At 46.5% G+C, this 11,631-nt stretch overlaps 1 protein-coding gene across 1 annotated transcript; it reads right to left on the reverse strand.

Moving 5' to 3' along the window:
* Positions 1–741: 741 nt before the first annotated feature.
* Positions 742–9,969, reverse strand: LOC120740769 (E3 ubiquitin-protein ligase TRIM21-like). Its single transcript, XM_040043245.1, has 2 exons — positions 9,838–9,969; positions 742–2,670 (listed from the first exon to the last, which is right to left on the reverse strand). Exon 2 carries the CDS (start codon positions 2,659–2,661, stop codon positions 1,003–1,005), a length of 1,659 nt encoding a protein of 552 aa, XP_039899179.1. The 5' UTR covers positions 2,662–2,670; positions 9,838–9,969; the 3' UTR covers positions 742–1,002.
* Positions 9,970–11,631: the final 1,662 nt, after the last annotated feature.

Below are 11,631 nucleotides of genomic sequence, written 5' to 3' on the forward strand. Positions count from 1 at the left end.
CATTCCAAATGCCTTCGACGCTTATTCCCTTCCGATGCTGACGGTGGATCAAGGAGACCAGCGCACGCAGGCCCGGATGTACTGTCTAATTCGGCTGTCTCTCACCCTTTACCCACCCCTGTTACTTGTCATGTGTTTCTTTGGTGTGTTAAGATTTTTTCATGTGCAGACGTGTTTTTTTCTGTTCTCAAACTGATCTCCCTGTTGGAGCTCAGTCTGGGGGGAGTTATTTTTTTCTCCTTATCTTTCCTCATGTGGTGCATTTTCCATTGTTATACCTCTCTGACCTGTCTTCCCCATGTGATGTTTTGTGTAATGTATGTATGGTCGGAGGGTAAGATGGCACCGCCATTGCGTGCAATAGGTCGGCAGCCTTATGAAATTTCCCACTCGTGGGACTAATAAAGGTATCTTATCTTATCTTATCTTCAGCATCTGATTCATGCTGTGACTGCAGCTGTTCAACTCTCTTTATCTTTAACCCAAATCATCACAACATGGAAATATAATCATCAAAATGATGTGACTGGAAGGATGCAGCAGTCTGTGCTCCACCTTTCTCCTCCACACCTGCAGGTGGAGAACATGGATGCATGAATCTCTACAGAGTTCTTTGAATATTATCCATCTCATCAGTTTTCAGTGAACAAAACTCCTCACAGAGCCAAAATAAGCAGTTTGTATCCAACATAACTCAGCTGGACTCTGATGCTCCGTATAACAGCCACACATGAGTCTGGATTCACTCAAAGCATTGAACAAACTTTATTGTAAATGAAGCTTTTGGACATTTGTTCTCTGATATTTGCTCTTCAGCTCGAGTCTCCATCAGTGGGAACATTTCCTGATTCAACTTTTCTTCTGTTCAAATCAAACTCCATGAGAATCAAAGTGTGAATCAGAGTCCTGATGATCAGATTCTATAGAAACATGGAGACTGTAGAGGATTTACACTCAATATGTTAATTTGTTCCCTTCAAGAAAAATCAATCAGTCATCCAATTAAATCAGTCGTTGATCAGTTTGATTGACAGGACAGATGATCAGAGGTGCAGAGTTTTTACCTCCATAATTTAGACTGGGACTGAAGAATGGGTGGAGTTTGTGAGTGAAGGAGCAGCCAGTAAAGGAGTAGATCAGAGCTGCAGCACCTACATCATAAAAGGAGACCAGACCCTCCTCATAATCCACAAACACCCCCACCTTCTCAGGACCAGGATGAAGACAGAGGGGGACGAGAGGGGAAGCACCAGCTTCGTACACATTTCCATTTCTCAGCCACACAGTCCAGAAACCATCCTGAGGACTCAGTGTGATGTTTCCCTTCCTGTTGATCGACTCTGTGGCCACTCCTAAATCCCACTCAGTCTTTCCTTTAACCTGAACCTCAAAGTAAAATCTGCCTGAAGAGAAACTCTGCTCTCCTAAAACATTAGCACAGTGAGAAAATCTCTCTGGGTTGTCTGGAAGTTTCTTCCACGCATCACCACAGTGCACTTGTTTTCCATCATCAGACAGGATGAGATTAGGATGAGCTGTATCAGGATCCAGAGTCACATCCACCTCATGCTGCTGCACCCTCTTCAGCTCAGCCTCTAACAGCTTCTTCTTCATGGGTTTCCAGACTGTCTCCTCCAGCTGAGCCACAGCTCTCCCCACAGTCCCCTCATATGATGGTGGATGAACTCTGACCTCTGTCCAGTCCTTGGTGCATAGAGCAGCTTTCAGGGAGGAGAAGCTTTGGAGGAGGTGGAGGTGGTCTTCAGAGCGTGAGAGCTGCTCCACCTCAGAGCTTCTCTCCATCAGCCCAGAGATTTCCTGTTCCAGATCTTTAATGAGACCTTCAGCCTGTCTCTCTGTAGCTTCCTGTTTGTCTTCGATCTCCTTCATGAGCTCCTTCAGGCGTCTCTCAACAGACTCCATCAGAGCCGTGAGGACCTGAACACCTTCTGCTTTCTGTCTGTCTGCAGCATCTTTACTCATCTTCACCGACTCTGTGATCTCCTGAATCTTCAGTCGTCTCTTCTGGATCATCTGCTGAATCTCAGCCTCTGCCTTCTCCAGCTCTGCCTTCTTTCCTTCATATTCTTCTCTCAGAGGAACAAACTCGTGGTTCTTGTGGTCTAAAACAGGGCAGAGCATGCAGACACATGTCTGGTCGGTCTTACAGAACAGCTCCAGGAGTTTATCGTGCTTCGTGCACATCCTGCCTTCCAGGTTCTCCACAGCATCAATCAGCTGATGTCTTTTCAGACGTTTCACTGTCAGATGAGGCTCCAGGTGAGTCTGACAGTAGGAGGTCTGACACACCAGGCAGGACTTCAGGGCCTTCAGTCTGGTTCCAGTGCAGACGTCACAGGGAACTTCTCCTGGTTTGGCAGCTTGTTGCTCTGAGCTGCTGCTGCTGGCTTTCTGCTGAGCTTCACGTCTGAACTGAGCAACCATCTCAGAGATGAAGGTGTTGACCCTCAGCTGAGGTCGAGTGTAGAAAGTCTCTTTACACATGGGACACTGACAGATGACATTCATATCCCAGTGCTGACTGATGCAGGTTTTGCAGAAGTTGTGTCCACATGGTGTAGAGACTGGATCAGTGAACACATCCAGACAGATGGAGCACAGAAACTGATCTTCAGATCGCAGATTGCTGGCAGCAGACATGTCTGCACTCTGAGGGAGAAAGAAAAGAAACATTTGATTCAAAATTCACTTTAAATTTCATTTTTACAAAGAGAGAAACAAGCGTCAGTAGTCTGAGGAGCTTGAAGAGAAAAGCGTCTGGACTTCTTTGAGTTTCTTGAAGACGTTTCATCAGAGAAGCTTCTTCAAGGAGAGCTACAGGCAGAAGATGGAGAACCAGCTTCAACAAAACAACGTTGGTGAAGTCTGGAGAGGCCTCAGAACCATCTCGGGCCACAAACAGCAGAACTCTCTGCCTGGGAGGGATGTGAGATGGGCAAATGAACTGAATCATTTCTTCAACAGATTTGATTCAGCCATGAGGCAGTCTGCAACATCGGCTACAGACTCACCCACCCCCACTGCTGCTGTTCCACCTCAGACACTTCACACCTCCTCTATTCACCCTGCTCACTCCCCCCCACCCCCAACTGCAGCATCCAATACACACTCAACACAAGGCTCCAGCCTGTCTCTCTCAACCACCCAGGTTAGGAGGGAACTGAGGAGGATTAATGGCAAGAAGGCAGCGGGTCCAGATGGCATCAGCTCGAGGGTCGTCAGGTCCTGCGCGGACCAACTGTGTGGGGTGATGGAGCACCTCTTCAACCTGAGCCTGAGGTTGGGAAGAGTCCCACAGCTCTGGAAAACCTCCTGTGTTGTACCAGTGCCAAAGACTTCACGCCCCAAGGACCTCAACAGCTACAGGCCGGTGGCTCTGACATCCCACCTGATGAAGACCCTGGAGCGGTTGGTCCTGGCTCAGCTTCGGCGCCTAATAAGCTCATCACTGGACCCACTTCAGTTTGCCTACCAGCCTGGCATTGGAGCGGATGATGCCGTCATTCACCTCCTACATCGTTCCCTCGCTCACCTGGAGACCGCTGGGAGCACTGTGAGAATCATGTTCTTTGATTTCTCCAGTGCCTTCAACACCATTCTTCCCTCGGTTCTAAAGGACAAGCTGGTGAACTCTGGAGTGGACCATCACCTCACTACCTGGATCCTGGACCACCTCACTACCTGGATCCTGGACTACCTCACCGACCGACCACAGTATGTGAGGACTCAGGGCTGTGTGTCGGACAGGGTCGTCTGCAGTACGGGGGCCCCACAGGGAACGGTTCTGGCTCCGTTCCTCTTCACCATCTACACTGCAGACTTCTCCCACAATTCCACCCAATGCTTCCTGCAGAAGTTCTCTGATGACTCTGCAATAGTCGGCCTCATCACTGATGGGGACGACAAGGAGTACAGAGGTCTGACCCAAGACTTTGTGGACTGGTGCCAGCTGAACTACCTCCAGATCAACGCCAGTAAAACCAAGGAACTGGTGGTAGACTTCCGCAGGCACAAACATCCTCCACTGCAACCACTGAACATCCAAGGTATGGACATAGAGGCTGTGGACAGCAACAGGTACCTTGGTGTTCATCTGAACAATAGACTGGACTGGACTCATAACTCAGACGCCCTCTACAGGAAAGGGCAGAGCAGGCTGTACCTGCTGCGGAGACTCAGGTCGTTTGGAGTGGAGGGCCCACTCCTGAAGACCTTCTATGACTCTGTTGTGGCTTCTGCTATCTTTTATGGCGTGGTCTGCTGGGGCGGCAGCATCTCTGCTGGGGACAGGAAGAGACTGAACAGGGTGATCCGAAGGGCCAGCTCTGTTCTAGGATGCCCTCTGGACCCAGTGGAGGTGGTGAGTGACAGGAGAACGGTGGCTAAGCTGTCATCCCTGTTGGACAACATCTCCCACCCCATGCAGCAGACTGTGACAGCACTGAGCAGCTCCTTCAGTGGGAGACTGCGGCACCCACGGTGTGGGACGGAGAGATTTCGCAGGTCTTTCCTCCCCACTGCTGTCAGACTCCATAATAAAGACTTTAACTGATCAAGCACACACATCCATACATATGCAATAATACTAAGTGCAATAATCCTTTCTGTCATCGTTGTATTTTTACTCAGTTGTATATAGTATTTGTATTTGTATTCTATTTTTATCTTATTGTATATTTATTTTATTTTATTCTACTGTATATAGTATTTTATTCTATTCTGTACAGTTGTGTACTGTATTTATTCTTATTGTATTCTAATTTTTGCCTCATAACTTTTGCACTGTCCACTTCCTGCTGTGACAAAACAAATTTCCCACGTGTGGGACTAATAAAGGTTATCTTATCTTATCTTCAGTTCTCAGAGTAACTGGTGGAGACCCAGCAACACACTCAGACACAAACTGGTTCATCCAAACACAAACCTAACATTGTAGTGTCTGCTGTACAGTGCAGCGTCCAGATGAACAGGATCAACGTTTGGGGATGAAGATAAATACAGTCGTTACAAAGATGTGAAATTGTTTCTCTGTTTTACAGAAGGTCCAAGATTCATCCAGATCATTTGTATACTTGAATAAATCAGTTTGTTGGATATTTTCCATCAATTACTGTGAAGTAAACTTCGACCTTGTTGGTGACTGAATACTTCTTATTGTACGTCCAGATCAACGAGCCATTAATATTAAACAGTGACTGTTCCAGTAGAGCTGACAGTGAGGAGGACGATGAATCACAAACCTCAGAAATGTGTTATTAACTGTTGATCCAGTATTTTAATGGCATTGATGAGAACATGTTTATTCAGAGGTGTCTGTATATTTGGTCCATTTGTGCGTCAGTAAAAACTGTCCTGTTTTCTCTCACAGATACTGGAACATCACAGCTCCTCACAAACTCAGGATATGGAAGAAGATGAATTTTTCCAGTCACTCGCTGGGATACATCATTCATGTTATTCTGGATCCTCAGAAAACATTGATTTATTTTTGTGTTTCACATATTTGTTTGTCCAAATGAAAGATTGATGTTAGTAGAGAAGAAGCCACCATGATAAAGCCTGTGTGTGAAAATGAGACCAGTGGATTTGATCAAAATCACATTTAAGGAGGAATTCTGTCCTCCAGTTTGTTTAAATAAGCTTTGGGATTAAACAGCATCATCTATGTTTGTGTCTGATGACATGTTTGATCCAGGTCAGCTTGAATATCACAGCTGATGTGTGGAACTCTGACATGTTTAAAGCCTGATTATCAGGATGATTCAAACACATCTGTTTAAATAATGAGATTCATGTTTCCACACAAAGTTATAAAGTGCAGCATCGACTGTTTTCTGAATGATTGAGGAACATCTGTGACTCTTACAGGATACACTAAGTCAGATAATCTTTGTAAAATGTGTGAATTACTTTTTGAAGTACTGACCAAAATCTGCTGGTTTACAGTATCAAAGGCTTTATATCAATAAAGAATAAATACGTGTTTTCACGTCTGTAATCCTTATGATCAATCAGATCCAGAATCAATCTAATAGGAACAGGAAGTGATGAATAAATCACCCCAATAACATCCAAGATGGCGCCACGGTAGGCAGCCTGTTTCCTCAGCTCCCAGCTTTTTCCTTTCCTTTCTGTTTTTTCTTGTGCTTTAAGCTTTTTTTTACCCGACACTCTTGGTCGTGTTTTATTTCTTGTGCAACATGGACCCACAAATTTTCGTGAGAGTAGTAGCATGTCTTCTACTCTTTTTGGGACTTTTTACCACCACTTCTGGAGAATCTGTAAGCTAAGCCATTGTTTACAGTAGGGAGCAGCTGCTAGCACTGGGCAACAGGAAAGTACTCCCAGAGGAGCGACCCAAGACTCCGAAGGAATTACAACGTTGGAGGAGGGGACGCAGGGCTGGAGTGAAATACCAGGAAAGAAGGAGACGGTACAAACCAAGCATTCCATCCATTCTCATGGGTAATGTAAGATCTTTACCCAACAAGATGGAAGAGCTAATTGTGTTAACCAGACTGCAGTGGGAGTACAAGCAGAGCAGCCTCCTCCTGTTCACTGAGACATGGCTCACGGACCACACACCGGACTCTGTCATAACTCTGGATGGCTTTCAACTGGTTAGAGCACCGGAGTGCAATGGAGAGTGGTAAGAGGAGAGGTGGGGGACTAGCAATGTATGTCAGTGAGAGATGGTGTAACCCGGGACACATCACTGTGAAGGAACAGAGCTGTACCAAAGACATTGAACTGTTGGCAGATAGCGTCCGGCCATACCACCTGGCCAGGGAATTTTCACACGCTATTGTGCTGACTGTTTACATCCCACCCTCGGCCGACGCTACAGCAGCCTGTGATTACATTCACTCCACTGTCTCTCAGCTACAGATGGCACATCCGCAGTCCCTCATTATTATTTCTGGGGACTTCAATCATGCCTCACTATCTGTCACTCTCCCAAACTTCTCCCAGTACGTTGACTGCCATACAAGGGACAGCAAAACCCTGGATCTATTGTTTGCCTACACAAAGCAGGCTTACAGTGCATCACCCCTCCCCCCGCTTGGCCACTCAGACCCCAACCTGGTCCTTCTCCACCACACCTACACTCCTATGGTGAAGAGGAACCCCCCCACGAAGAAGGTGATAAGGGTGTGGTCTGAGGAATGCACTGAGGCCTTAAGAGACTGTTTTGAATGCACAGACTGGCAGGAACTCTGCAAGCCTCACGGTGAGGACATCGACGCCCTCACTCACTGCATCACGGACTACATTAATTTCTGTGTTGAGAGCACTGTGCCTACCAAGAAGATACAGTGTTTCTCAAACAATAAACAGTGGGTCACCCCAGAACTGAAGGCCCTGCTGAACAAGAAGAAGAGTGCTTTCTGGTCGGGAGACAAGGAGGAACTTAAGAAAGTCCAAAAGGATCTTAAATACAAGATCCGAGAAGGCAAAGAGCGCTTCAGTAGGAAGATGGAAAACCAACTCCAACAGAAAAACGTCAGAGACGTCTGGAGGAACATGAAAAAAATCTCTGGACACTTCCAGGACAATGGAGGAGCCACAGTGTCTGCTGGCCGGGGGTGGGCTAACGACTTGAATCTGTTTTTTAACAGATTTGACAATGGCCCACTTATCACCTCTCCCACCCCCCAGGTTCCATTAACCCCCCTCCAGTTGCCGCCCCCCCTCCGGGTGCAATGCCATTGTCACCTGAGCTCTCCTCTCACCACAACCCTGCTTCACCCCTATCCACACATCTATCCACAACAAAGCCAGCCCCACCCCCACTCCAGCCCAGCCTCACATCTACTTCACAGCTGATCAGGTGAGAAATCAGCTCAAGAGGACGAAGGCAAGGAAGGCAGCAGGTCCGGATGGAATCTGCTCCAGACTGCTCGGGGACTGTGCAGACCAGCTCTGTCAGGTGGCCCTGTACATCTTCAACCTGAGCCTGAGCCTGGAGAGGGTTCCTGAACTGTCAAAGACTTCCTGTGTGGTTCCGGTGCCACAAATCGCACACCCCAGGGAGCCCAACCACTTCAGGCCTGTTGCCTTGACTTCTCATCTGATGAGGACCATAGAAAGGCTCATCTTGCACCACCTTCGGCCACTGGTGGGCTCAGTGTTGGACCCCCTGCAGTTCGCCTACCGTTCTGGAATTGGGGTGGATGACGCTGTCATCTACCTGGTATACCGATCCCTCTCTCACCTAGAGCAGGCGGGGAGCACTGTGAGGATCATGTTTGTTGACTTCTCCAGTGCTTTCAACACCATCCAACCCGCACTACTGAGAGGGAAGCTGGAGGGAGCCGGAGTAGGCACACAGCTGACTGCATGGACCATCGACTACCTTACCAACAGACCACAGTATGTGAGGCTCCATGACTGTGTGTCCGAGGTGGTAATCTGCAGCACGGGGGCACCACAGGGCACGGTTCTCTCACCTTTCCTGTTCAGCCTTTACACTTCAGACTTCTGTTATAATTCGGACGATTGCCATCTACAGAAGTTCTCAGATGATACAGCCATCATTGGATGCGTATCAGACGGGAATGATCAGGAATACAGGCGGGTCATCAGTGACTTTGCTGGCTGGTGTGAGACCAACGTACTCCAAATCAACGCCGGCAAGACAAAGGAGATGATCATAGACTTCAGGAGGAAGTCACCCCCTACAACACTGGTGAACATCCAAGGGAAAGACACTGAGATAGTGCTCTCTTATAAGTACCTGGGTGTTCACCTCAACAATAAACTGGACTGGACTACAAATACAGACGTCCTGTATAAGAAGGGCCAGAGTCGACTCCACCTGCTGAGGAGACTGAGTCCTTCGGAGTCTGCAGGACTCTGTTAAGGACATTCTATGACACTGTGGTAGCATCTGCCCTTTTCTATGCAGTGGCCTGCTGGGGGAGTGGATGCACGGACAGGGACAGGAGCAGGATTGATAAACTGGTGCGGAGGTCTAGCTCCGTGCTGGGATGTCCCCTGGAGTCTGTGGAGGTGGTTGGTGAGAGGAGGATGTTAGTAAAGCTGACATCCATCATGAACAACCCACATCACCCACTGCATGAGTCTGTGAGTGGGCTGAGCAGCTCCTTTAGTCAGAGACTGAAACACCCTCGCTGCAGGAAGGAGCGCTTTGGCAGAGCATTCGTCCCAACAGCAGTTAGACTCTATAACTCCTCAATCACGATGTCATGAGTCACTGGACACTGTGAACATCCACAGTCACCACTTCATGCATAATGGACCTTCATGTGTACGGACATGTGCAGGTATATATGTCTGTATATGTATACATATGTATATCTAGTGTGTACATGTGTGTGTGTGCATGTCTATAAATAGGAATAGTAGTGGTACAATAGCTATATCAAGCTATATAGTTTATGTCTTCCATATTTCCAACTATATCCATAATCACATACTGTCTATGCTACCATTGTATATAGTGTATTATCTTACTTTTTTTCATTGATTGTACTTATTTGTATTTTTGTAAATCCTTCTGATATCGGTACCTGAGCTGAGGTGACGCAAAAATTTCCCCGTTGTGGGATCAATAAAGTCTTATCTTATCTTAAACAAGAAGTGTGGAGTCAGTCTGAAGTCCAGAGCACAGCCTGAGTCCACAGTCCTGAGCAGAGCCACAGTGAGACTGAAGCAGCAGCTCGATGCTCCTACAGTGGATCTGTGGTTACATGAGCAGATTTCTATGGATCCAGTGTGACTGTGGTGAGTCCTGATGAAGTGAACAGAGTGAAGATTTGTGTAGAAACAGGAAGTGTGATCAGCTGCACTCACCACTGTTGCTGAGAGAAACCTGATGGACTCCAGTGAATCTTCTTTTAGAGACAAACAGGACTCGACTGCAGCTCTGCTGCTGCTCTCTCACACTGTCACTTCTGCAAAATGACGTTGAACGTTTTTCAGGTGTTGCTCCGCCTCTTCCTGCCTCTCCCTTTACAGGAATCAGCTGGTCTGTACTCACTCAGTGACTGTGTGCAGCGGGTGGGAGGAGTGAGGAGTGGTGTGTGGGTTCACACAGTAATGACGGCCTCAGGTGATCAGGAGAAACTCACCTGGATTTCCTTTTTCCACAGCAGACTGAGAGCTTCAGGTGGACCCTGAAGGAGGTCTCAGACACAGGTGGTAAAAGTACACACAGTGTGTACTGAAGTAGAAGTACTACTGTTAAAAATACTCCAAGTACTAATTCAACTTCTTTACTCAAGTAAAAGTAAAAAGTACTGGCTGTGAAATGAGAGTAAAAAGAGCTGATTGAAGAACATTTCTAACACGTGTTTATACAAAGCTAACTGAACCATGTGCTGCATCAACGTGATAATAAAATAATATTATTCACTTTGTTTCTAATAAATATTCCCAGCTTGAATCAGACAAGTTGAACATGAGCAGAGAAAAAGAAGGAAATCCAAATATTCCTGTGTTCAGTTTTCTCCATTTACAGGCCGACTGTGCCTCTAAACAGGAACATGAGCAGGAAGAGGCTGAAGTGGATTCAGCAGGTGGAGGATGCCTAACATCAGCTGGAAAGATTTACTGTGACGTTTGTTTGCTGTTTTCGCCTCGTGCACGAGAATATCACCAAATAAACTCGAGACAGTTTTTAATATTTCACTGTTCAAGAGCAAAAAGACTGACGGACTGTGTTTAAGGCAACCTCACAAATGTCACACATGAAATATTCAGTGTTTATTTGCTGGTTTGTTGGCAGCAGCTCCTTAAAGTCTGTCACACATCTGTTTGACCGTCTCCAGTTAATCTGAGACACCAGTTAATCTGCAACACCAGCATCAGGCGGCTCATCTGATCTCTGGTGTGTAGCTGCTGTGCTGCGGTCCCATTCCTCAGTGAAAGCAACAGCAGAACAAAAACTCTCTCCATCCACATGTTTGAAAAGAAAGCTTTTAAACAGATGAACACACTCAGTAAAGGACAAATAAGTAAGAAAAAATTAGAGTAAAGAGTAAAAGCAGGAGCAACTGAAACAGGCTGCATGCTAGCTGACGCATGCTAGCTGACGCATGAGCACTAGAACTGTTAAACTTCATTGTTATGATTTTAGCACCGAGTTACATGAAATCCTGCATCAAAAAGAACAACACAGCGATCACAGACATGTTTCTGCCAACAAACCAACATTAGCCCAGAAAAGCCTCTAAAACAACCTGCTGTGGTTTGGAGTAGAGATTCCTGAATTTACCAGGTGCACCTGAAGGCAGCACAATTTAAACCGTAAATAATGATGTAGGTGTGCAAATCCTTTTCAAGCATCACACCATCAGATGAGCCGGCTTTTGTTGCACTTCTACACCAAGTTTTACGCTCGCGTTTCTTCGTTGCTGATTTTTGTTCCACAAACCAAAAGAACAAAGAATCAACCTTTAATATATTTTCATGTGTGTTTCAAGCACTATGACATATCACACACACACATGCTGAGTGTGTCACTGATAAAGCTGTGACACAGCAGCTCACTCAGTCCAGTCCAGGTAACAGACTCACCTGTTAGCAGCAGCTCTGCCCTCACAGAGCTCAGCTGCTTATTTCAGTCAGCAGGAAACATTAATATTA

Source organism: Simochromis diagramma, unplaced genomic scaffold (genome assembly GCF_900408965.1).
Source record: "Simochromis diagramma unplaced genomic scaffold, fSimDia1.1 OVJJ01000768.1, whole genome shotgun sequence".
Classification (NCBI taxonomy): domain Eukaryota; kingdom Metazoa; phylum Chordata; class Actinopteri; order Cichliformes; family Cichlidae; genus Simochromis; species Simochromis diagramma.